Source organism: Myxine glutinosa, chromosome 2 (genome assembly GCF_964187855.1).
Source record: "Myxine glutinosa chromosome 2, kmMyxGlut1.1, whole genome shotgun sequence".
Lineage (NCBI taxonomy): Eukaryota > Metazoa > Chordata > Myxini > Myxiniformes > Myxinidae > Myxine > Myxine glutinosa.
The window spans coordinates 181,955,561-181,982,160 of NC_136262.1; the positions used below are offsets into that span (position 1 = coordinate 181,955,561).

Consider the following 26,600-nt stretch of genomic DNA (forward strand, 5'->3'; position numbering starts at 1 on the left):
CTAATACTACATCTGTGCCAAATTTGGTGCTTTCCTGAAAAAATGAACGATGCTTCCTCTTAACTGCCTAACTAAGAGGGACAAATTGACCAGAAATGCTTTCAACTTATGAATGTCATAGGGCCCTGGATCAAACGATTCAGGTCATTCAAATGAGAAAAAATGTCTGCCAAATAAACCAGGCCCAAGGCTCAGAGCAAAATAAGCCAGGCCCAGGGCAAAATAAGCCAGGCCCAGGGCAAAATATAGATTCTCTCCTTTTCTTCGAGAAACATGGAAACCTCCGCCTTTAGTTCCATGATCCGAGATAAAAGTTGACCTAGTGAGAGCCAAACTTCTTGGTGATACAGGAAGGCATCATGCTTACTGTCAAATTGCTGTCAGGAGATTGCAGACTAAGCAGCTGATTACGGGGCTTTTCAAGTTTAGGCGTGCTCCCTCCTTCACACTTGTGTACCTCTCTTTGTGTGCACCTTGTGAGGTAGCCATCTTTACTGGTATGACGCTTTTTGGTGAGTTTTTCCGACCCAGGTTCTTCCACGAAGTTTAACAAAAACCTTGTTGAGGAGACTGCGGGATTTTTCTGTGAATAGGAAATTCATCCCACTCTTTGCAACCTCATGGTTACCTGAGGTGGTGTCAAAGTCTCCCCCAACCTTGTTTCCTCTTCTGCTTTTGACATTGGCTCTCAGGTTCTGGGCTTCTTCGTTGATGTTATTTGGACAATTTGCTCCTTTGAAATTGAGCTCGCTCCTTTCGTTTTTGCTTTTTCCTCTTCTTGTCTTTGTGCTTTTTCTCTTTACATCCATCCACTTCAACTTCATCTTTCACCACATTTTGCTTTTTTAGCTCATTCTCCTCAGCATCTTGGTGCCTTTTATTCCTCCGGATCCTTTTGCGTTTTTCTTTCTTTCTATCGCAATCACTACTCTCAGGTGCAGCAGCTTCTTCAGCGGTAGGCTGATCGCTAGCGCTGTCTCTCTCGACAATATGGCACCTCCCTCGTTTCCGAACCTCACACGCTGCTAAACCCGAGGCTGCTTCCATCACCAGATCCTCAGCCGATTGTGTTGTTTGTACTCCCATCACTGCCGTTTTGTTTAGCCGTTGTTGCAATTTGACTGTGTTCGCCATTATATCCTCGTTTGCAGCCGATCCAAAGTTATTTTGAGAGTTGTCCAATTTTCCGTGTGCGTTGAGTTTCTGACTCTGCAGGAATGCCAGCTCCTGCCGCTCCAGGCGCGCTAGTTTGGCAGACATGGTAAGGCCGAGCCGAGCTGCTCTGCAGAAGCAAAGGGATAAACGTTTAACTCATCACTCTTCCACTCTCATTGAGCTAAACAAAACAATAATAATGCAGTACTAGGACAACTGCACAGAGTCACGTGCCAATGACTTACTTCATGTGCTGTACACACATGTACTCCACCATTTAAAAAAAAACATGTAGCAATGATAATGTAATTGTGGATGACTGTTTCATTGGTCATTCCAAGTGCCATTTTTGGCAAAGAGATGCGCACAGCATTTGATTGAAAGTTTCAACATAACATAATAGCCTCATGCAATAATTTTTCAACACATGCAACTCATGTACCCTCAGGTTTTTGGATGTGATACGAGGCATTCTGAGCAAATTTGAAACGGTCTTTCAGATCCACCAATGTTTGGATCATCCAAAAACACAAACCAATTGCATTATTTATCTAAAACGGCAATCGTAGAGGGCACAGTCTGTCCTCACTCGTTCATTCTGAACAAAAATACCATCGTTAACTGAACACGCTACTACTATTGCCCACTGCTATCATGGCCCATATACCCATATCATATCATCCATCCATCCATTATCAACTATTATGTCACATCGTTTCTTGGCATAGGTTATCTTACTATAATTCACCAAATGTCCGTCCGTCTGTCTGTTCGAAGGTACCGCAAAAACTGCTGAACCGATCGCAACTATATTTTGGGTGGGTAATCCTGGGATCTCCAGGAGTAAAATAGGCTATTTAGTTTTTTCAATTTCAGCTTTGGTCTCCAGCATTCTCAGGTTTGGACTCCTGCATAACATTCGCGTTCGCATAACGTTCATTGTGACGATGTTGTTTTCCCGGGTGCTGCACAAACGGCTGCACCGATCGCTGAACGGCTGCACCGATCGGACTCGGTGACCTCGGACAAAGACCTTTTATAAGGACACGGGTTGAATCCCTGCTTGAGAGAATTCCAACCCCCTCCCCGCCATCAAGGCCGTCTCTCAACTCACAATCCCACGAGATATGTGGAAAGGACGACCCAAAACCAATATAAACATCATTAAACATCATTCGTATATAAACATCATTAAAAGTAAATAATGACGTCGGCCAAAGTTCAAATGACGTTTAATTTCTACATGAGAGAATTCCACATAGCTATTTGGGCGGTGTATACGCTAACAGATCGCTGTCTCCATCGATCTTGCCAAGGCCGTAACACCTATCGGCTCAAAATCCTTTTAACTGTTGATTTGGTAGTTTTACAATGAAGGAAACACGTATCGGGAGTACATACGACATAGCGAATGTGACACTGTGACAGCTCTGAGGCGTCTTTCGCTTTGCATCGCAGTGACGGTGAGCACCAATATGGCGGCTGTAAACTTTAAATCTGGCTTCAAGCCCCCTCACCACCCAAAGCCTTCAACCAGACATATTGACACGCTCCTCCCCCTTCATTCCCGTTCTTCAAAGCAAAGCGATAAAAATTATTGTATCGCCATTATACATGACGAGCAACGGTACCCGCCCTAAGGGTGGGGCTCCAATTTGGAGGAGCGATTTATATAAACATCCGTTAAATATCACACGCAAATCATCAAAATCTAAACAGTATTTTTAGAATGTCAATAAAAAAAACCACATCACTGTTCATATCGGTAAATATTATTCCATCGTGTTTCAAATCGTGATATCAACTGTACGAGTTTCTTTAGGAAAAAAAATGGAATGATATGTCAAAACTTTATGTCAAAAGGAACTTTTATCAGCAATGTCGTCTATCCTGAAGTTCAGAGCTGAAGAAGAGGCACAAAATCATTAAGAAAAAATTCCCCAAAGAAAAGCGTGCAAGTTGATATCACGATTTGAAACACGATGGAATAATATTTACCGATATGAACAATGATGTGGCTTTTATTGAAATTCTAAAGATACTGTTTAGATTTTGATGATATGCGTGTGATATGATTTAACGGATGTTTATATGAATCGTTTAAAATTTAAAAAGCCTTAAATTTCTGATATTTTACCTTTTCATTTGGGCCTCCCAATTGAAGCCCCGCCCATAGGGCGGGTACCGTTGCTAGTGTTCTAAATTTAATTTTTCACTCACATCGGTTTCTAGATAAGATACATTAAGTTTCAGATTCTTCGGATGAAGATTTCTATTCAACCAATTTACCACCGTTTAGAGGCCATTTTTCCCCGCAAAGCGGGGGTTGGCCTTTTCGGGGACCGTGGTAGTTGTTGTTTTTTGGTCCCCTTTTTGAAGCAATGTTTTACGGCCGGATGCCCTTCCTGACGCCAACCCTTTTTGCCGCCTTCAACGACAAACAGGGAATTACCAGTGAACTGGTACTCAATTAGCCGACCTCGGAAGGATGACAGGCTGAGTCAACCCCCCTGGCATTAATTCGGCGATCGACCGAGATTCGAACCCAGGATCCTAGGATCCTAAGCCGGCACCCTAGCCGCTAGCCCAACACCAGGGATTCAACAGGGATTCTATTCAACCAATGATGGCTGGAATACCACTTCATGGATGACATCATCGTTATAACCCTATACTGTATACCCCATGAGAAGGTGATGACATGCAAAGTAAAAAAAAAAAAATTATTGAGTGGTTTCGGAGAAAATGTCCAATTTTTTCCTTTAATCCAATATGGCTGCCATACTATATGACCGATGACATCAGTTAGCAAGAAAATAATCTCCATGGGGAATCAGTCCCGAAGTTTAAAGTTTTGCATCGATCAGACAACCAGATGCAGAGAAAAACATTTTTAAAGCGAAAATATATGGACGCGGACACAGACCGATTGCCCATGGGGAATATTTTCTTGCATACACAGTCAGGAGCGGAGCATTGCAATGATCTTGCATCCTCTTCGCTGTGAAGAGACCAATTAGAAGCACACACAGGCGAGACTAACTAGAAGTCATTCGGTAAAGCGCATTACCTCTGCCAAGTTGAAGAGTTTCTGTTTTATATCCCATTGACAGGCCAGATCTGGATTCAGACCTGAACCAAAATCGAATCGGCTTCTTCTCGTCACCTAACCAACTCATGTACCTAGTTTTGTCATAACTAGTCCACAACTTTTTGAGATATTGTGCTATGTATCGTTTTGGCCCCATCTCTTAATGGCAAGAATCACTTTTTTTTTAAAACTCTCAGATCCAGATTTGGATCTTCACCAAAGTTGAATCACTTCTTCCTTGTCCAAATCCATGCACAACTTTTTGAGATATCCTGCTATACAGTATATCGTTTTGACCCGATCTCTCAACGGTGAAGAATCACTTAAAATTTTAGTATCCGGATCCAAATCTTCACCAAAACTTCTTTTTCAGCCCACCAAATACCCAACCTGCCAACAAAATTTCATCCAAATCCATCCACAACTCTGAGATATCCTGCACACAAACAAACAGAGAGGGGTAAAAACATAATCTCTGCCACCAAAGGTGGCCGGGGGAACAAGCTTTTACAACGCTGTCTGTCAGAATACGAAAAGAAATCAAATCATTGGACACCTTCAAGCAGAGTCTTCCATAAGCCAGGTTGCAAGGCTCTATTATGAAAAGAGGAATAGCTTATAATCTAAGATGATGTTATCAGGTCATTGGACCAATGAGGGATTTGCTAAGTGGACATCCCAGGATAATGACTCCGGCTCAGGACTGATCATTTGCATGACCCATTGACCCATTTATGCAATCGGTTTCAAACTGCCCAGAGTACTGCAAGCATCCTCCCTGGACCACGCAGGACACGTGTCAACACTATATTGAGGCATCTCCATGATGCAAGGGTCCGTCATCGTCTTTTTCAGTGTCAAAGCCTTGCACCGCGATGCATCCAAGCACACTTATGCTCAAATCAGCAAGATGTACATGGAGGTAATGTGAAAGTGTTGTGTTCACTGACTAATCCAGGTTTCACTTTGAAAGTTATGTCGGTGCGCGGGTCTGCAGAAGACTCAATGAGCTATATGTCCCAGTCTATACAGGAAGCTACACATTTTGGACATGGAAGTGTCATGATGTCGGGTGGTATTGCTGAAACCTTTCGCACCAACTTGATCCATGTCCATGACGATTTGATGGCAGGTCGCTACATTGAGATCTTACAGCAACGTGTGTTGCCTACCCTTCAACAACATGGCCCAATAATCATTTTTATGCACGATAATGTTTATGCTCACAGGGCTATTCGAACAAGGAACGTTCTTGTCGATGCCAATGTTGACGTCATGGCATCCTAGCCTGCCATCTTTTCGGATTCAAACCCAATTGAACATCTCTGGGATATCATTGCTTGTTGCATTCAAACCTTGCAAAGACAGCCATATACACACAATGAGCTGATTCGGATGTGGAATGCCATTCCCCAGGCTCAGAGTCGAGTGCTCATGTGGTCAATTTTTCTTGTCCCCCGTCGCACCGCGGAGCGAAAGGGGGACTATGGTTTTCCCCTCCGTCCGTGTGTCCGTCCGTGCGTGCGTAAGCGAAGGACCACATTCGAATTTGGTGTGTGGGTGCAACCCACGTCAAAATCCAAGATGGCCGCCGCCATGTATGTCTGATGCCATGTATGTCTGAACTATGTGAGCGGAATATCTTGAAAAATAAACGAACTACTAACTTCTAATCTGGTGTGTGGGTGTATCTACGCATAAGGGAGAACGCTATTGAAGGGTCGCCATGTCAAAATCCAAGATGGCCGCCTTGTGTCTTCCACTTTGTCAACTCACATCACTTCACCGATGGGGGACCTAGGCGTAACGCTCGTTTTTTTTTTGGTATACAAGATTGAGGCTCGTGAAAGAGCTAACATTAATCTTATGCTCACAGGGCTATTGCTCATAGGTTGTTGCTTCAACATCAGATCCCTATGTGAAAACATTCATCACAAACACAGCATTACGTGATTCGTTCACAATGAAACGGACATGTAATTATTCGGCATTCATCTCTATCAGTGGTTTGCACCTCATCTGTATCCCATAATGTCAAATAAATAAATTGCATCAACAGCAATCACATGTTGACTCTTATAGCAAAGAGTATGTAAATAATAATTTCATTGGTGTGTGTAGAATTGGGAGATGTAAAAATGATGAAGATGGGCTTGCAGTTTGAATTGTATGCAAGATGGCGGATTAAGCTTTTCTGACACCAGGTTCTACAAAAGAACACAAACATTTATGAAATCTGATGAGGACAAACAAAGTACAAGAAAGAAAACACTTATGTCTCACCTGTGGCCTGTTCGCCCACCACACGCTTTTAGCAGCTGCTCGTCAGTCAGCCTGGAATGCAAGCATTGCGATCGTTAAAATGGAGGGATCGTTCGACTAAAACTTTCTAAAATAACATTTTCCATGCCAGTTGAAATATTCACAGCATGTTGGGCCATACTTGTCCTCGTGTGGGCAATGGTACCTCGACCACATGTTTCCTCATGGTAATATAAATGTTTAATTGAAAAATTGACATACACTACTCAAGTTAGGGATATTGGGAGGTTCTTCAGTGTGGTTGATGATGCGGATTGCTCATTGGTTGATTTTGTGTATTAATTATGTTGAAAAAAGTTGTTGGTCCTAATTCTATGGTTATTAATGTGTGAAAAAACACAGCATTCTTGATTTCAATACCCTAACTCTAACCCCTTTAAAAATAAAAAAACTCACTCCCACAATATCCCTAGCTTATTGTGAGTAGTGTAAGAGCAGAGGTGGTTCTAGTTGCAGTGAGCGCAGACATAGTGGAAAAAACAACGTTTAAACGAAACTTGGCCTCCTCTGACTGACTTGCATCCTCTCTGAATCCACCCCCTCACCCCCCACCCCGGCCCCCGCCCCATCATTTACTCCACCATTTCTGTCAGAAGCATCCCCCTAATACTCATCTCGTAGGCCCCTCATATTACCCCACCTCGGTGGACCTCTCACCATCCCCCCCCCCCCCCCCCCCCCCTCTGGGAGCAATCCGCATCATTCGATGCTACGGTAACTACCGCATCTCCCGTTTGCAGTGGAATATCTTTGGGTGTTATTTAATTATATGGTGGATCCCAGCCAAGACCACAAGCTTCCAGCGAGGGTCATATTTTGATTTGAATAACAGAACTCCAGCTGGAACAGTAAATGATAGGATTTACACTTTGTACTCACTGGGCTGGGATGACTTGTTCTTTTTCCCGTTTGCCATGCAAGATCTCCAGTCTTTCCGGATCATCTGCTTGCACTTCCCTCCCTCCGTTGTGAATGCCTGACTGTTCAATATGTATAATATAGTTAAGAGAAAGCAAGTAGGACTTCACAAAAGTATCAAACTATGCTTGGAGGATTTTGTTTGTTTCCTTACATGTTCGATGAGAGCGACTCAAAAAAAAAAAAAAAAAAAGAATTTTCGATCTCTCCACAGGTAACACTATAACAATCACCAAGAACACCCTGACATTCACAGAGCCAGCTAAAAATATCTCAGCATCATATCATCAACCATGAGCAAGAACGCATTTCATTGTAAAGAATATTCGTATAAAAAGTTTAAAGGAAGCTCCATTGGAAATCCACATCAATTGCACCGTACTCAAACAGGCCAGTCTAGCACTGGTGAAATGTTACTATAAATCGAACATTTTTCAGTAACCAATGTGAAAAATAAAAATTAAATAGTCGGACCTTGACATTCGTGGTCCCACCATTCACGGTTGATAAAATGTGACCTGCTTCTACATTCGCAGCCCTATGCTTCGGACATTTGCGGTGTTTCGGCTATTCACGGTTTTTCGCGGGCATATTTGTGGTTTTTCACGAGCATATTCGCTGTTTTTTGTGGGTGTATTCGCCGTTTTTCACGGGCGTATTTGCGATTTTTATGCATCCGTTCTGACCTGCTTTGACGTTTGCAGCCCTGTGCTTCAGGTATTCACGGTTTTTCGCGGGTGTATTCACTGTTTTTTGTGGGTGTATACGGTTTTTCACGGGCGTATTTGTGGTTTTTCGCGGGTGTATTCACCGTTTTTTGTGGGTGTATTCACGGTTTTTCAAGAGCGTATTTGCGATTTTTATGCATCCGTTCTGACCTGCTTTGACGTTTGCGGCCTTGTGCTTCAGGTATTCGCGGTTTTTCGCGGGTGTATTCACTGTTTTTGATGGGTGTATTCACGGTTTTTCACGGGCGTATTTGCGATTTTTATGCATCCGTTCTGACCTGCTTTGCAGTTTGTGGCCCTGTGCTTCAGGTATTCGCGGTTTTTCGCGGGTGTATTCACTGTTTTTCATGGGTGTATTCATGGTTTTTCACGGGCATATTTGCGATTTTTATGCATCCGTTCTGACCTGCTTTGCAGTTTGCGGCCCTGTGCTTCAGGTATTCGCAGTTTTTCGCGGGTGTATTCACCGTTTGTCATGGCTGTATTCCCGGTTTTTCACGAGCATATTTGTGGTTTTTCACGGGTGTATTCACTGTTTTTTGTGGGTGTATTCAAAGTTTTTCACGGGCGTATTTGCGATTTTTATGAATCCGTTCTGACCTGCTTTGATGTTTGCGGCCCTGTTCTTCAGGTATTCACGGTTTTTCACAGGCGTATTCGTGGTTTTTATGCCTCTGTTCTGACCTGCTTTGACATTTGCGGCCCTGTGCTTCAGGTATTCACGGTTTTTCTGACTTGCTTTGGCATTCACTGCCTTGTGCTTCACGAATTCACGGTTTCTCCTGAGCATATTCACGGTTTTTCATGGGATTTTTATTATTTCCCCTTACCACAAATCTACAGGAACTTATCCCCCTTTCCTCAATGAAACAACACCCTGACATTCACGGCATTTTTCAGGAACATATCCCCTACGAATGTTGTGGTTGTACAGTACTATAAATAATTACTCAATGAAATCAAATTTACAATCACTACTGCCATTAAACCTGTGAGCAAGCAGCGACTCACTAAGAAACAGGAGGTGGGTTTGTTGTGAACTTCCCACCATTACCCAGATTGCCAAACGGGATGGTCTTGAAAACCGTTAACTGCATTACAGTGTTTGTGGTACAGTCGCATCCCAGGGACCAAAATTTGGCTTCTCTGCCTTCGCCTCGTCATGGACTGTGGCGTCTGGGTTTCGCGACGGGGACGAGCACCATTAACTTGATCTGCTCCACAGCTATTACCAACTACAGGAACACACTATTTGTGTGAAAGAAACGTTAGCGTTTCCTTGGAGATTCATGCAAAATGGGGCTCAAGGGTCATGCTTAAATATTTTGTTTGTGTGTGACCAGTGTGAAACACAGAACTCAACTCAATCACAGAACACTCCCGTTAGCTATTCAAGCATTTACCAACTAACTGACAGCAAAATAATACTAGGTAAGGACAATTTTAATGTTTGCTGAAAAAAATCTTCTTCACATCATATATTAACCCATTTATTGTGTTTTCCAAAACACTTGTTAGTGCTACACAATGTTCAGCTATTGACGAGATAATTTTAGTCATAAAATCTCGAAAATAGTACTAAAACATGCCACTGTAAAAGTTGAGTATTTTTATTTAATTAACAGTCATATTTGATGAACCTCCCTCCACATCTTGCAGGACATCACATCGCAATCTTCCTCATAATGAAGCCACGTAAACTCTCTCTCCCATTCCAGTCGATACTTTCTAAGTCGCTACAACATTTTCCGTATAACTCGTAGTCCCTTTGGCAAGTTTAGTTGGTCGAAATTGCATAATAAGAAGTAACGACCGATTACATCAATGAAGATATAACGACTAATTTGACACAAGTGGCCACATGGACCAGCCAGGACCAGGTCTTCGTGGCCCGACTGAGGTTTGGGTGGCATTTGGCACCCGAGCTACAGCTTATTTCGACAACTGGGGAGTGGGGCTCATAAAGCATTGTGTTAATGAGGATACTTGGACTTGAGGCACTAATTCCAGGATAGACGAGCTTACTTCAGGGACATAATAATAATGATATATATTAACTGGAATATCCTGAAATCATTAATGTACACTATGAAATGAACAAATATTAGTAATAAAAAACATAAATTTTGTATATTTACCAATGAGGTGGCTTGAAGCTAGCATTTTGCCCACAGACTGCCTTCACTCTATAGACACGTAGGTACACGAGAAGGGGCCCGGGGACAGGATCAACGTGCTCCCAGAGTTCCCTAGAAGGTCCACCAGAGGACCACACCTAATTCTCTGGGACCGGCCCCCAACGGGGTAAAACATACCAATTTGTGCAACACATCCATAGCCTGGTGTTGGGCTAGCGGCTAGGGTGCCAGCTTAGGATCCTAGGATCCTGAGTTTGAATCCCGGTCGATCGCTGAATTAACGCCAGGGGGGTTGACTCAGCCTGTCATCCTTCCGAGGTCGGCTAATTGAGTACCAGTTCACTGGTAATTCCCTGTTTGTCGTAAAAAGGTGACAAAAAGGGTTGGTGGCAGGAAGGGCATCCGGCCGTAAAACATTGCTTCAAAAAGGGGACCAAAAAACAACAACAACCACGGTCCCCGAAAAAGGCCAACCCCCGCTTGCGGGGAAAAATGGCCTCTAAAGGTGTTTTTTTTTTTGTTGTTATCCATAGCAGGCAGGCGATGTAAAAAGCTGGCCGGAGACCCCTCCTAGGGAAAACGGCCCGGGGTCCGCATAATGTTCCCTTTCACTTCATGTCTCAAGTAGCATTTCCGCTAAGGAGTAGTGTCTAGTGTAGATGGTCTTTTGGTACCTTGAAGCCAGAGGCATGCCGCTCTTCCTTGGAAATGAATGTAAGGGATGGTTTCCCCTTACAAAAAACCCCGTTTCATCCACATTAAAAACTATCCGGGGAGGATAAACCTCCACAAGGGCCTTAAACCGGGGTCCGGTTTAAGGCCCTTGTGGAGGTTTAGTGCCTCAAGCAGTGCCTCAAGTTTTGCCATGATCTTTCCTGGGAAAACCACATTTCAAATCTGGCCTCCAAAGCCAGTCGCCGACTGGGCATCCTCCGTCGTGCGAAGTCCTTCCTTGGCACACCTGAGCTCCTCACCACATACAAGGCTTTCATCCGCAGCTCTATGGAATACTGCTCTCCCCTCTGGTCTGGTGCTCCTGCCTCACACCTAGCCCGTCTTCACGCTGTTGAAACCAAAGCGTTCAGAATCATTGGAATCTCCCGCGATGAAGCTAACTCCAAGGGCCTTTCACTCACTCACCACAGGCAGGTGGAAGCCACTTCATTTTCCCCATTCCCCAAGGAGGTTTTCCTCAACGTGAACTAGAAAGCATTGAAAATGCAAAGCCTGCCACACGTCCTTTTGTATTCAGGCGTCTTCTTCTTCTTCAGTCTTCTTCTTCTTCTTTTTTGGAATGTCCCTCTCCAGTTTCCTCTTTTTTGGGGTGCCCCTCTCTAGAGTGGCCTCTTTTTTTTTGAAATGTCACTCTTTGGAGTGTCCCTCTCTGGAGTTTCCTCTTTCCTCTGTTTCTGGAGTTTCTGGAGTTTCTGGAGTTTCCTCTGGAGTATCTCACTCACCACAGGCAGGTTGGTGGTCTTTCCGTCTTCTACCGACTCCTCTCTGGCCTTGCCCCCCCAGCCCTCTCTGGGCTCTGTCCCCCAAATATTCCTACAGGTCGCACAAGATCTGCCTGCAACCCTCTTATGGTTAAACTGCCAAAATCAAGACTTTCTGCTCACCTTCACTCCTTCATTCCTCTTTTCTCCCGCCTCTGGAACAAACTCCCTCACTCTCTTCAATCCCACTCCACCCTCCAGGTCTTTAAAACAGCTGTTCACCACCATCTCTTATCCTCCCCCATCCAAAACCTTGATCTTTTCTACCCCTGCTAATTTCGGTCCCCTTGTGTTTTATACCTCTCCCCCCCCCCCCCTCCCCTTCCCACACCTCCTGCCCCCAAGCCCTCTCCCTCCCACACTTCTCCCTGCTCTCAAATGTTGTGGTTGTGTGCTTCCCCTTCTCTCCCCATCTTGTCTTCCGCTCCCTCTTTTTGTATATTTTGTTTGTTTGGTTGATTTGTTTGTGAAATAAATGTTAGCTCTTTCACGAGCCTCGATTCAGTATACAAAAAAAAAAAAAAAAAAACTTAGACGGACTTGCATCATATAAATTCAGCACCTTATCCCTTGTCTTCCTCCTCTTTTACTTCATCATACAAGCTCAGCACCTTATCCCTCGCCTTCCTCCTCCTTCTCTTCATCATATAAACTGAGCAACTTATTCCTCGTCTTTCCCCTCTTAATCCCTCATATAAACTCAGCGTCATAGCCATAATTAGCAACTGGCTTAAAGGCATAATAGCCCAGCGGCATAGTAAAAAATACGAAACCAATTGTTCAAATTGTTCTAAAAGCACCAAAATTGGCACACATGTAGATTAATATATTCTAAACATTTTTGGATATGGAGGCATTCAAGATTAGCCGCCAAATTCAAAAATGGCCGCCAAATGTGCTACGGGGAGAATCTTGAATGCCTCCATATCCAAAAATGTTTAGAATATATTAATCTACATGTGTGCCAATTTTGGTGCTTTTAGAACAATTTGAACAATTGGTCTGCTATGCCGCAGGACTAGCCCAGCGGCATAGTAAAAAATACGAAACCAATTGTTCAAATTGTTCTAAAAGCACCAAAATTGGCACACATGTAGATTAATACATTCTGAACAATTTTGGATATGGAGGCATTCAAGATTCTCCCCGTAGCACATTTGGCGGCCATTTTTGAATTTGGCGGCTAATCTTGAATGCCTCCATATCCAAAAATGTTTAGAATATATTAATCTACATGTGTGCCAATTTTGGTGCTTTTAGAACAATTTGAACAATTGGTCTGCTATGCCGCAGGACTATAATTACTGCCAGCCCGGACAGGAAGAGATAAGAGAATTCCATTTAGAGCCACATGTTGACTACGACAGGAAAGGAAGTCCGCGATCCATGCGTGGAGATTTCATTGGATACCATAAGAGGAGAGTTTGGTGAACGGGGCGGAGTGCCAGACTGTATCAAAGGCATGTGATATGTCAAGGGAGATGGCTCTGATTTCCTGTTTGGCATCGAGGACCTCCATCCATTGCTGAGACAGCAGAAGCAGCATGTCCAGAGTAGAGTGGCCTAGTCTGAATCCAAATTGATGATCAAAGATCAAGCCATTGGAGAAGAGGAAAGATTTAATATCAGAAGTGATGAGGATTCCATGACCTTGCTGATAATTAGGAGCAGGCTGATTGGTCTATAGTTGAAAGGATGTGTTTTTCCACCTTTTTGTGTAAAGCAGTAATGTTGGCCGATTTCCAGACAGATGGCAGATGACTGAGCATAGCAGGTTTCGAGGCTGATGCCTTCTGCTCCAGTTGCAATCCGAGTCGAGGTTTGACAGCCACTTCTCCACCTTGCCGAGAGAGAAGGACAGAGTCCACACAGTCACAGGATTATGACAAAACGAAATGGATGAATTGGTTAGGCGACAATAACAAGCCGATTAGATTTGGTTGAGGTCTGGATCCAAAATTCGCCTATCATTGTGATGCAAAACGCAAACTGTTCAGCCTGGTGGAGGTATGCGCTTTACCGAGTGCCATTTTAGTTAATTTTGCAGCACATACGGGAGTGATGGACTGACTAGATGCTTTAATGTTTTGTTTTCTTTCTTTCAAATTGTCCTTGGAGACGACTCCCTCAAACCAAATTCACAACCAACAACGGTGGCACCAACACCTGATTCCATCCACCTTACGACTTTCAATTTCAGCTTAAGGCTTTCAGCACAATTATCAATATGGCGGAGCACAGAGCAGGATGACAACAATGCACACTGATTGTTTAGGAGGAGAGGTTCTCAGATACCCACTCTGATTGGCTGCCATCAATGTCAATACTAGTGGTCACATTTTTGGTTCAGTGGTGTGTTTAAACTTTTTGACTCGCTTTATTTAATACAACAAATAACAACAGGCATTTTAAGGCCATTTTCCCTGCAAGAGTGGGGGTTAGCCTTGCGGTCCCCATGACAATCTTCTCCATTTTGCCCTATTTTCTACATCGCCCCTTGTTAACCCCCTTGCCGGCATTTCTTCGTCCACCACCTTTAGCCAAGTCTTTCTCGGTCTTCCACGTCCTTTACTTCCTTCTACATTCATTTCCATCACTCTTCTCAACCAGTCACTTTCATCCTTCCTCAATAAATGACCAAACCATCTCAACCTGTTTCTCTTCACAGCATCCATCACAGGCTCTATTCCCATCATCTTTCGCAATTCATCATTCATCTTCCTCTCAACGAGACTCCGCACATCCACCGAACCATTCGCATTTCCACCCTTTCCAGCCTTCGTTGCTGCTCTATGTTCATTACCCATGTCTCGCTCCCATAAATAATAACACTTCTCACACATGCAGGATACACCTTTCCCTGCAGCTTCAACGACACTCCCCTCCTCGTCAGCACGCCACTCAGTTCCCGAAACTTCTTCCATGCACATTCAATGATTTTAATAATTTCTTGGTTCAGTAATTGAATGAATGAATGAATGATCGTTTCAAGGCCATTTTCCCCGCTAGAGCGGGGGTTAGCCTTGTGGGCCCCATGACAATCATGGTTCCCTGTTTGAGGCAATGTTTTTTATGGCCGGATGCCCTTCTTGGCGCCAACCCTTAGTCGCCTCTTACGATGCGCAGGGATACGGTGTACCTATTCTAAACCGGGGTACACACCGGGATCATTCATCCCAGCAAGCTGGTACTCAATTTGCCGACCTCGGAAGGATGACAGGCTGAGTCAACCCCCCTGGCGTTTATTCGGCGATCGACCGGGATTCGAACGGATCCTGGGATCCCAAGCCGGCACCCTAACCGCTAAGCCAACACCAGGCAATTTCTTTGTTCAGTAATTAAAAACAATAATTTGTTTGCGCTAAAGTAAATCCGCGCAAAGCGCTGTCGTGCAGTGTGGGGTATCACAGTAGGTGCGAAAATGCGAATACGAGAGTGTCAGTGGCACTACAACACGTTCATCCTCGTTTGATCACCAGCCCAGAGGGTTTGGCGCCTCAAGCACAACACTCACAGGAAGTAATAGAGGCAGTGATCGATATCGTGGACACGTCGACCAGCAAGATTAAACTGAATGCAGAAAATTTATGCGAAGTACTCATTTTAATATTTATCTGCCGATTAGAACATGAAGAAAATGAAGTTGGAGATGGAATGTGAGATCTCACCCGGATAAATCGACTATAAGAATCTTTTCTTGACTGCATGGCAAGAAGGTCCTCGTTTGGCTTTTTGTCGACTTTTCCTCCGGATTTCTCGCCAAAGCCAACAACACTCTAACCAAGCAACAGAAATAATAGATAAGGAAGCACATTGGCCACTCGGTGGTTCAGTTTAAACCAGGCATTTAAGTGAAATGTGCATGATTCCTGGAAGGTACTCAATAAATCTGCGCAAAGCTTGAGGTCATACCTCTGAAGTGTCCACTTCTACACGGTGGGCAGCGCTGTTGTACATGTCCTGCCACCAGCAGTTTGTGAACTCGGCGGCAGGGTCGTGTCCGATCTGTGGAGAAGATAATTAGGACAGCACTCTTAGACATCGCGATGTCGACAGATATGCCTCCGCCCACATTATTACATCATTATACATACTTGTGGAGTTTGATTTAAATCCATTCAGCTGTTCACAAGTATCACATTTTTATGTGACATGACCTTTGATACTGAAATCTAATCATTTCATCTTTGCATCATAATATATACTTGTACAATGTTTGGTCAAACTCCCATCACTGGTTTACAAGTTAGCACAGTAACAGAATTGTTACCTAATGGGATCTCTGACCTTTGAACTCTTGACCCCATAACCTAAACAGTTTATCTTTACATCATTATACATACTTATACCAAGTTTGACTTGGTTTCCTTCAGCCATTCTCAAGTTAACGCGGTAATGAAAACATATTACAGACTCTGACCTTTGACCTCTCCATGCCAGAATTTCATCAGTTCACCTTTGCATCATAATATATACTGATACCAAGGTTGGTCAAAATCCCATCACGGGTTCACAGGTTATCACTGGAACATAATTTTTTTTACTTAACATGACCTTTGACTTCTTGACCTAAAATGTAATCAGTTCATCCTTACATCATTATACATACCTGTACTAAGTTTGGCTAAGATATCTTCAACTGCTTTTAAGTTATCGTGGTAACAAAATAATTTTTACTTGACATTATCTTTGACCTCTTGACCCGAATATCTAATGAGTTCATCTTTGCATCATAATATATACATTCTTGGGAAAAATGCCAGGAGCATAGAAAGACCCCTTTATATGGTATGTGCAATGTGGCAAACTCTCTAAAAGAAGGGACATTCAAAAAAAAAAAATCTCGTGTGCATGCTGTATTACCCTTGTGTTCTTAGGGGGAACTAAGTAATGCTGTAGAAAAGTTCATATAAAGGGGCGCCAATTTGATTCATACACCTGCATGAAGAAGTAAATGTATTTTAACTGATATATGTAGGGTGCCCTACCTCAGGTCATCCCCCATCCATACTCATGATGTCTTCTACCTAAAATGCCCCCATTCCCAAGCACTCCCTTTTTCCAGGTTATTGAGATTTCCCCTCCTCACCTCTTTTTGTTTGTTAGTTAGTTGTTGGTTGGTTTGTTCCTTTTCTGTTTCATCATCGCTTTCCCCTTTCTCCTCTTGTGTTTCATTTGGCTTGTGTGCAACTTGTTGACCCCCATATGTCCTTCTCTCCCTTTCATCCTGTTGGTGTTTCACCCTTCCCATATTGTTCCCTTCCGTTCTGCTCTTTTCCGCAAGCCTCAATCATCTATCTATAATGCCAGTAATCTCTGTGTGTATGTGTGTATGTGTGTATGTGTGTATGTTTGTCTGTGACTGCTGTTTCTCGACAACCACGGGTCCGATATACTTTAAACTTGCCAGGTATATTGCTGGGGACCCGAGGATGTGCCTTTTAAAGGTTTCATATTAATCGGACAAGTACTTACCGAGCTATGTCCAAAAAACGATTCAACCAATCAGAGAGCAGCGAGTTATCGCGTGTGCCGAACGTGCCGAACACACTCTGCCTCGGACGGCACATTTGAGAGCGTATTCATTTATTTCACGTTGGCAAACTATGTTGGCGTTAAACTATGTTTTAAAACTAATTAAAACTACTTTGCGATTCATCGTAACTGCGATTCGTAACTGCCGTTCGCTTTGGCTTTGCGAATGGACCAAACCATTTCATGTAAATAGAGGGGGGGGATTGTCACCGTACTCGCAAGCCGTTCGCTTTGGACCAAACCATTTCATGTAAATAGAGGGGGGGGGATATAATTTTAGATATAGATATAGTACGGGCATGCCCTAGTCTATCTATAATTCCACTAATCTCTGTGTGTGTGTGTGTGTGTGTGTCTGTGTGTGTGTTTGTTTGTTTGTCTGTGACCGCTGTTTCTCGACAACCACGGGTCCGATATACTTGCAACTTGCCAGGTATATTGCTGGGGACCCGAGGATGTGCCTTTTCAAGGTTTGAAATTAATCGGACAAGTAGTTACCGAGCTATGGCGATTTCTTTACCAAACACCGCAAGCCGTTCGCTTTGGACCAAACCATTGCATGTAAATAGAGGGGGGGGTTCTGTGGTCGTTGCGAATGGACCAAACCATTCATGTAAATAGAGGGGGGGGGGGGTTCTGTGGTCGTTACTGCCACGTGGTTTCAAAGTTTTTTTTTGTTGTTGTTGTTTGCACGCATGTTTTTTTGCACCCACGTACGGGCACGCCCTAGGATGTTTACACACACACACCCCTACACAAATTTTTTTTTTTTTTTTTTTTTGGCAAGGAACGGGCACCCACGTACGGGCACGTCCTAGCTTATATATAGTACGGGCATGCCCTAGTGTATACAAATTCCCCGAGGGAAAAAAAAAAAAAGAATACAAGTTAAAAAGCTCCCTGAGATCACAGCCATGTCGTGTCATATCCCTCTTATTCACATCACCATGCTCCCCTCACCAATCCTCCTTTGTTATGAAAAACGTAAAATTGATCAACATCCGGTAACACAACCTTCTACTCACCGACCAACCAACTTCTCGCATCAGTTTATACAGGATAAAGAAATAAACAAAACAATGAGGACAAAAAATATATAGTGAAAGCAAATGGATGACAGTTACATTGGCATCATGTAGGATCCGACAGCGGTCTTCAAACTCACCCCATGAAGATCCTGTTTGTTCGTCACTTTTATAGGTTTCACTGTTCCGGTTGCATTCCGACCCAGACCAGTCCCTGGAAGCACAAACATTCTACCTCATTTCTAACATGGAGGCACAACACCATTTAGAACAAAGATGGACTCTGAAGAGAGGACAAGGACCCACAAGCACCTCTCCCACTAATCTCCCATTCCAATTCCATCTTGCATTCCACCCTCACCTCTCAACTTCTTTCCGAAGTCCACCTCACATTCCCACTCTCTCCTCCTTCTCATCTTGCACCTCAACTCAATATTGTATGTCAACCCCCCCCCCCCCACCTTTCAGTTTCCCACCTCAAGCCTGGCCCCCCCTCTTTTTCCCCCTTCCCACTCCCCTCACCTTCCCCTATTCCATTCTCCTTACCTTCCTCCTCTCCCAGTCTCCTAACCTTCCTCCTCTCCCCATTCTCCTAACCTTCCTCCTCGCCCCCCCCCATTCTCACCTTTACCTTCTCACCCCCCCCTATTCTCACACCCTCTCTCCCCATTCTCACACCCTCCCTCCCCATTCTCACACACTCCCGCCCCCCATTCTCACACCCTCCCGCCCCCATTCTCACACCTCCCGCCCCCCATTCTCACACCCTCCCGCCCCCCCATTCTCACACCCTCCCGCCCTCCCCCATTCTCACACCCTCCCGCCCTCCCCCATTCTCACACCCTCCCGCCCTCCCCCATTCTCACACCCTCCCGCCCTCCCCCATTCTCACACCCTCCCTTCCCCCCATTCTCACACCCTCCCTTCCCCCCATTCTCACACCCTCCCGCCCCCATTCTCACACCCTCCGCCCCCCATTCTCACACCCTCCCGCCCCCCATTCTCACACCCTCCCGCCCCCCATTCTCACACCCTCCCACCCCCCCATTCTCACACCCTCCCCCCATTCTCACCCTCCCTTCCCCCCATTCTCACCCTCCCTTCCCCCCATTCTCACCCTCCCTTCCCCCCATTCTCACACCCTCCCTCCCCATTCTCACACCCTCCCTTCCCCCCATTCTCACCCCCATTCTCAACCCCCCCCATTCTCACACCCTCCCTCCCCCCCATTCTCACACCCTCCCTCCCCCCCATTCTCACACCCTCCCTCCCCCCCATTCTCACACCCTCCCGCCCCCCATTCTCACACCCTCCCGCCCCCCATTCTCACACCCTCCCGCCCCCCATTCTCACACCCTCCCGCCCCCATTCTCACACCTTCTCGCCCCCATTCTCACACCCTCCCGCCCCCATTCTCACCCCCTCCCGCCCCCCATTCTCACCCCCTCCCGCCCCCCCCATTCTCACCCCCTCCCCCCCCATTCTCACCCCCTCCGCCCCCCCCATTCTCACCCCCTCCCGTCCCCCCCCATTCTCACACCCTCCCGTCCCCCCCATTCTCACCCCCTCCCGCCCCCCATTCTCACCCCCCCCCATTCTCACCCCCTCCCGTCCCCCCCATTCTCACCCCTCCCGTCCCCCCCCATTCTCACCCCTCCTGCCCCCCATTCTCACACCCTCCCGCCCCCCATTCTCACACCCTCCCGCCCCCCATTCTCACACCCTCCCGCCCCCCATTCTCACACCATCCCGCCCCCCCCATTCTCACCCCCTCCCGCCCCCCCATTCTCACCCCCCTCCCGCCCCCCATTCTCACACCCTCCCGCCCCCCATTCTCACACCCTCCCGCCCCCCATTCTCACACCCTCCCGCCCCCCCCCCATTCTCACACCCTCCCGCCCCCCCCCATTCTCACACCCTGCCGCCTCCCCCCCCCCATTCTCACACCCTGCCGCCTCCCCCCCCCCATTCTCACACCCTGCCGCCTCCCCCCCCCCCCATTCTCACACCCTCCCGTCCCCCCCCCCCATTCTCACACCCTCCCGTCCCCCCCCATTCTCACACCCTCCCGTCCCCCCCATTCTCACCCCCTCCCGTCCCCCCCCATTCTCACCCCCTCCCGTCCCCCCCCATTCTCACCCCCTCCCGTCAACCCCCATTCTCACCCCCTCCCGCCCCCCCATTCTCACACCCTCCCGCCCCCATTCTCACACCCTCCCGCCCCCCCATTCTCACACCCTCCCGCCCCCCCCCATTCTCACACCCTCCCGCCCCCCATTCTCACACCCTCCCGCCCCCCCATTCTCACACCCTCCGCCCCCCCATTCTCACACCCTCCCCCCCCATTCTCACACCCTCCCCCCCCATTCTCACCCCCCCCCCATTCTCACCCCCTCCCGTCCCCCCCCCATTCTCACCCCCTCCCGCCCCCCCCATTCTCACCCCCTCCCGTCCCCCCCCCATTCTCACCCCCTCCCGTCCCCCCCCATTCTCACCCCCTCCCGTCCCCCCCCCCCCCATTCTCACCCCCTCCCCCCCCCCATTCTCACCCCCTCCCGTCCCCCCCATTCTCACCCCCTCCCGTCACCCCCCATTCTCACACCCTGCCGCCTCCCCCCCCCATTCTCACACCCTCCTGCCCCCCCCCCATTCTCACACCCTGCCGCCTCCCCCCCCCCCCCATTCTCACACCCTCCCATTCTCACACCCTCCCTTATTACCTCTCCATCCCTCCCCTTTATCACTGCCTCCATTCTATTCTCACCTTCCCTCCAACCATACTTCAACAGTTGCTTCTTGGCGAACATCTCCATGGCATGAGTAAAAATCATTAAATCAAGGTCGCCAATTAGTAATTACACAAGGACCAAGCATAACTTATTCAATCCAACGGGAATGTCGCGTCCATTCATTGCGAAAAGAATTAATTCAAAATATTCGGATTTACGTCTTTCTCGAAATTTACACTTGACATCTTGTACGAGAACAACTACGTGCCAAAGCTGAACACGAACTGTACTCATTCATTTACACGACGAGGAGGAAGAAGAAGAATAAACTCGTGGAGGAAACGAGGATGAGGTGAGGAGGGAACGGAAGAGAGAAAATGACGAGGAAACGGGCAGGGGGAAAGAAGTGGAAGAGGTAAAACGAGGGGAAAGGCGAAGAGGAGGAGGAGGAGGAGGAAGCGGCGGAGGTATCAGCCTAGCGATAGGAGCCATGCTCATTACACCGCCTAGGAGCACATCTTACACCGCCTAATGACTTCCGGCGACAATAAATCTGCGTTAATCGTTTACCGAATGAGATGGCACTTTAACACTCCAGGGATGTGTCCCATTACCCATCAGATTGATAAATTGAACACGCCTGATAAATATCCTTTTCTTCAGTTTATAAATCGATGCCCGTCTGCATTGAGGCAATTTATTCAAGCTTTCACGTCGAAAGTTTTTTTTTTTTTCATCCCCTAATATTTTTTACTGTTTATTATTTATTAGCAACATCTTATTGCAAAGGACAAAGCTGAAGTGTGATTATACTCCTCAACTGTATATCTTTTTCCCAATGAGGGTGTACCAATGGCAGCGAACGTGTGCACTGAGTGGATTTTCGTGGTGTATAACTAGTTCGGGTGGTCCATCCGTCCCGCCAGTATTTTACGGCTTCATCCCATGCCGGAGCGAATCCTCCATAACAAAACGTTTGGTTTTAAAATGTAAATTATTAATAACGTTAATTTAAAATTCTTAACATGCAAGTGCGAGATTACGTTTCAAGTCTCATCGCCCTTACCGATTGGAGCAGAGATCCTGTCACCTCGTGTCCGTCATTTCCTCTTATAATCGACGCTTTATTATATGCAGAAGCTCGTACGAGTGGTCAAATGGATAATTATAATGTATATACTCAAATCAACATTAAACATAACTAGCTGTTTCTGTTTAAACGTTCTTCATTTCCTTCGACCACCTTCAGTCACCACTGAGTGAACGCGGACCCGCTGAGTATATCAGACCTCCCGACGGTTTGTAAGTAACCGTCCTTGTCTTGGGGGAAGCAATACTGGCCGGTGATCGTATAGTGAGGCTGGTTCTGCTAACACCGAAAACAACACTTGCTCGCGTCGCTTAAGTCTTGGTTGCTTAAGTTTGGGCGCAATTTTTGGATCCGTTGTTTTCAACAACGAAAGTTTTTGAATTGTGAATGGGGTGATGTGGTCTCCACCTCGCGTTTATTATAGACCACGACGTGGTCTATAGACCAATGCCACGTAGGTTCAGATTTGTTGGGTTTGGGTTCCAGTTTCGTGGGACGGTTTCAGTTAAACCTTAAACGTCATGATCGCACGATATGATGAAAAGAAGCCGTTTCCGTCTGTGGAAGCGGCGCCTTCTATTGGCCACACCAGGAAATGTGTAAATAATGGATTTTGTGCCAGCGCTCTTCTCTTATTCCATCTCCAGGTGCTGCATGACGTCGTCGCCAGGTCGAGGCATATTGACATTGGGACCATGGGCACAAAAATATTTAGACCCCCAAAAATGGACGTTTTATTCTCTGCCTAAATTTTTTTTATTCCACCAAACAATTCATGATGTCGGACACGTCCCTGGGACTAAATATATATTATGTATAAATATGTTTTGGGTCTAAATACAAAACAGATACAAAAAAAACATCCCCCAAAAACACGAATACATGAAAATGTATTAATACTATAACAATCGTCTGGGATCCAGTGACCAAAATTTGAGAACCTGACATGGCATGTTATACTCTTTGTTGTACACCGCTCCTTTCCTATGCCATCTCCAGGCATTGCAAATCGTCATTGCCGGGCACCAAAGGGGGCTCGACAGTGACGCACGCTGAAAGAGAGTACTCAGTTTTCACTCTGGTTGTTGTACACCGCTCCTTTCCTATGCCATCTCCAGGCATTGCAAATCGTCATTGCCGGGCACCGAAGGGGGATCGGCAGTGACGCACGCTGAAAGGGAGTACTCCGTTTTCACTCTGGTTTCTTGTTGTACACCGCTCCTTTCCTATGCCATCTCCAGGCATTGCAAATCGTCATTGCCGGGCACCAAAGGGGGCTCGGCAGTGACGCACGCTGAAAGAGAGTACTCAGTTTTCACTCTGGTTTCTTGTTGTACACCGCTCCTTTCCTATGCCATCTCCAGGCATTGCAAATCGTCATTGCCGGGCACCGAAGGGGGCTCGGCAGTGACGCACGCTGAAAGAGAGTACTCAGTTTTCACTCTGGTTGTTGTACACCGCTCCTTTCCTATGCCATCTCCAGGCATTGCAAATCGTCATTGCCGGGCACCGAAGGGGGATCGGCAGTGACGCACGCTGAAAGAGAGTACTCAGTTTTCACTCTGGTTGTTGTACACCGCTCCTTTCCTATGCCATCTCCAGGCATTGCAAATCGTCATTGCCGGGCACCGAAGGGGGCTCGGCAGTGACGCACGCTGAAAGAGAGTACTCAGTTTTCACTCTGGTTGTTTGTTTGTTGTACACTGCTCCTTTCCTATGCCATCTCCAGGCATTGCAAATCATCATTGCCGGGCACCGAAGGGGGCTCGGCAGTGACGCACGCTGAAAGAGAGTACTCAGTTTTCACTCTGATTGTTTGTTTGTTTGCTTGTTTTCTTTCTTGTTTGTTTGTTTGGTTGTCCGGGCGATATCTCAGCCATCCTTTGAGCTAGGAAGCTGAAATTTTGGCACAATAGTGAGAAAGTGCTTTGTCAAAAACAGTATTTTTTGTTTTTTGATTAATCAATTAATTGATGAGTTATTTAATTATTAGCGATTAATTAAGTACTTATTTAATTAATTAAATTTCATTTCTCTTCTGACCATTAACTCAGGAACCTTTTGAGTTAGGAAGCTGATATTTGGACATGCCAATGACCAGGTGATTTGGCTGCAAAGGCTATTTTTGATTTATTAATTAATCAATTAATCAAGTAATCGATTAATTATTTAATTATTTGATTAATGACCAAAATTTTTTTTTTTTAAAGTTAGAGATTCTGATGAAATGGTGGTGGTTTATGTGTTCTCTGACCGAATTGATTAATAATTTAATTTTTTTATGATTATTATTTATTTATTTTCATTATTAATCATTTATTTGTCTTCTTTCTCATTTGGCCAATATCTCAGGCACCTTTTGAGCTCAGAAGCTAATATTTGGACATGAGTGACCAAGTGATGTGGCTATCAAGGATATTTTTGATTTATTGATTAATCAATTAATCAATGTATCGATTAATTATTTAATTATTCGATGAATTACTAAAAATGTTTTGTTTTTTTTCAGTTACAGATTCTGATGAAATGGTGGTGGTTTATGTGTTCTGTGACCGAATTGATTAATAATTTAATTTTTTTATGATTATTATTTATTTATTTTCATTGTTAATTATTTATTTATTTTCTTTCTTATTTGGCCAATATCTCAGGCACCTTTTGAGCTGGGAAGCTAATATTTGGACATGACAGTGACCAAGTGATGTGGCTATCAAGGATATTTTTGATTTTTTGAATAATCATTTAATCGATTAATTATTTATTGATAATCAATTAATTATTTAATTTTTTATTAATGACTTTTCTAATTAAATTTCTAAAAGATACATCTTCGGATGAAGCACTAGTGGTTTAGTTATGCTATTAGCCAATTGATTATGAAAATATTTTGTGATAATCTTTTATTGATTTTAATTATACAATTAATCAATCAATTAGTGTACACCTCTCCCTCCCAATGCAGCCTCAATGAGTTGCACTGCGGTATTGCCGGGCGCCTGAGGCGCCCCGGCAATGCCGCGCTGCAGCATATTTAATTATTTGGCATGGGGCGGTGTACTTTGAATGTATTTGTACTTGTTTGCTTTCTTGTTTTCTTGTTTTCTTGTTTTCTTTCTTGTTTGTTTGTTTGGTTTTCCGGGCGATATCTCAGCCATCCTTTGAGCTAGGAAGCTGAAATTTCGGCACAGTAGTGAGCAAGTCCTTTGTCAAAAACGGTATTTTTTGTTTTTTGATTAATCAATAAATTGAGGAGTTATTTAATTATTAGCGATTAATTAAGTACTTATTTAATTAATCAAATTTCCTTTCTCTTCTGACCATTAACTCAGGCACCTTTTGAGTTAGGAAGCTGATATTTGGACATGCCAATGACCAGGTGATTTGGCTGCAAAGGATATTTTTGATTTATTAATTAATCAATTAATCGATTAATTATTTAATTATTTGATTAATGACAAAAAAAATTTTTTTTTAAAGTTACAGATTCTGATGAAATAGTGGTAGTTTATGTGTTCTCTGACCAAATTGATTAATAATTTAATTTTTTTATGATTATTATTTATTTATTTTCATTATTAATCATTTATTTATTTTCTTTCTCATTTGGCCAATATCGCAGGCACCTTTTGAGCTGGCAAGCTAATATTTGGACATGAGTGACCAAGTGATGTGGCTATCAAGGATAATTTTGATTTATTGATTAATCATTTCATCTATTAATTATTTATTGATTAATCGATTAATTATTTATTGAGTAATCAATTAATTATTTAATTTTTTTATAAATGACTTATTTAATTAAATTTCTAAAAGATACATCTTCGGATGAAGCACTAGTGGTTTAGTTATGCGATTAGCCAATTGATTATGAAAATATTTTTTGATAATCTTTTATTGATTTTAATTATACAATTAATCAATCAATTAGTGTACACCTCTCCCTCCCAATGCAGGCTCAATGAGCTGCACTGCGGTATTGCCGGGCGCCTGAGGCACCCCGGCAATGCCGCGCTGCAGCATATTTAATTATTTGGCATGGGGCGGTGTACTTTGAATGTATGTGTACTTGTTTTCTTTCTTGTTTTCTTTCTTGTTTTCTTTCTTGTTTTCTTTCTTGTTTGTTTGTCCGGGCGATATCTCAGCCATCCTTTGAGCTAGGAAGCTGAAATTTCGGCACAATAGTGAGCAAGTCCTTTGTCAAAAAGTGTATTTTTTTTTTTTGATTAATCAATAAATTGAGGAGTTATTTAATTATTAGCGATTAATTAAGTACTTATTTAATTAATCAAATTTCCTTTCTCTTCTGACCATTAACTCAGGCACCTTTTGAGTTAGGAAGCTGATATTTGGACATGCCAATGACCAGGTGATTT

At 44.6% G+C, this 26,600-nt stretch overlaps 1 protein-coding gene and 1 non-coding gene across 3 annotated transcripts; one reads left to right on the top strand and one right to left on the bottom strand.

The window, feature by feature from the left end:
* Positions 1-8: 8 nt before the first annotated feature.
* Positions 9-21,683, bottom strand: GPATCH4 (G-patch domain containing 4). 2 transcript variants are annotated; one of them, XM_068100357.2, is made up of 7 exons: positions 21,356-21,645; positions 18,549-18,622; positions 15,761-15,853; positions 15,517-15,624; positions 7,448-7,548; positions 6,530-6,580; positions 9-1,282 (listed from the first exon to the last, which is right to left on the bottom strand). In XM_068100357.2, exons 1-7 carry the CDS (start codon positions 21,429-21,431, stop codon positions 715-717), a joined length of 1,071 nt encoding a protein of 356 aa, XP_067956458.2. In that variant the 5' UTR covers positions 21,432-21,645; the 3' UTR covers positions 9-714. The 2 variants fall into 2 exon arrangements, with proteins under 2 accessions (XP_067956458.2, XP_067956459.2); XM_068100358.2 differs by having other exon boundaries at positions 565-1,282; positions 21,173-21,683.
* A 763-nt stretch (positions 21,684-22,446) lies between these two features.
* On the top strand, positions 22,447-22,580 carry LOC137414829 (U4atac minor spliceosomal RNA). The gene has a single exon (XR_010981942.1). It is a non-coding gene; the product is annotated as a U4atac minor spliceosomal RNA (small nuclear RNA).
* Positions 22,581-26,600: the final 4,020 nt, after the last annotated feature.

What these genes read in the sequence shown, in the direction of transcription:
- GPATCH4 (XM_068100357.2), bottom strand. Translation starts at nt 21,431, where the DNA reads ATGAGTACAGTTCGTGTTCAGCTTTGGCACGTAGTTGTTCTCGTACAA. An exon ending in GTGTAAATTTCGAGAAAGAC is followed by an intron (nt 18,623 to 21,355) that starts GTAAATCCGAAT and finishes TTGTGCTTCCAG; the next exon opens with GGACTGGTCTGGGTCGGAAT. An exon ending in TAGAAGTGGACACTTCAGAG is followed by an intron (nt 15,625 to 15,760) that starts GTATGACCTCAA and finishes TTGCTTGGTTAG; the next exon opens with AGTGTTGTTGGCTTTGGCGA.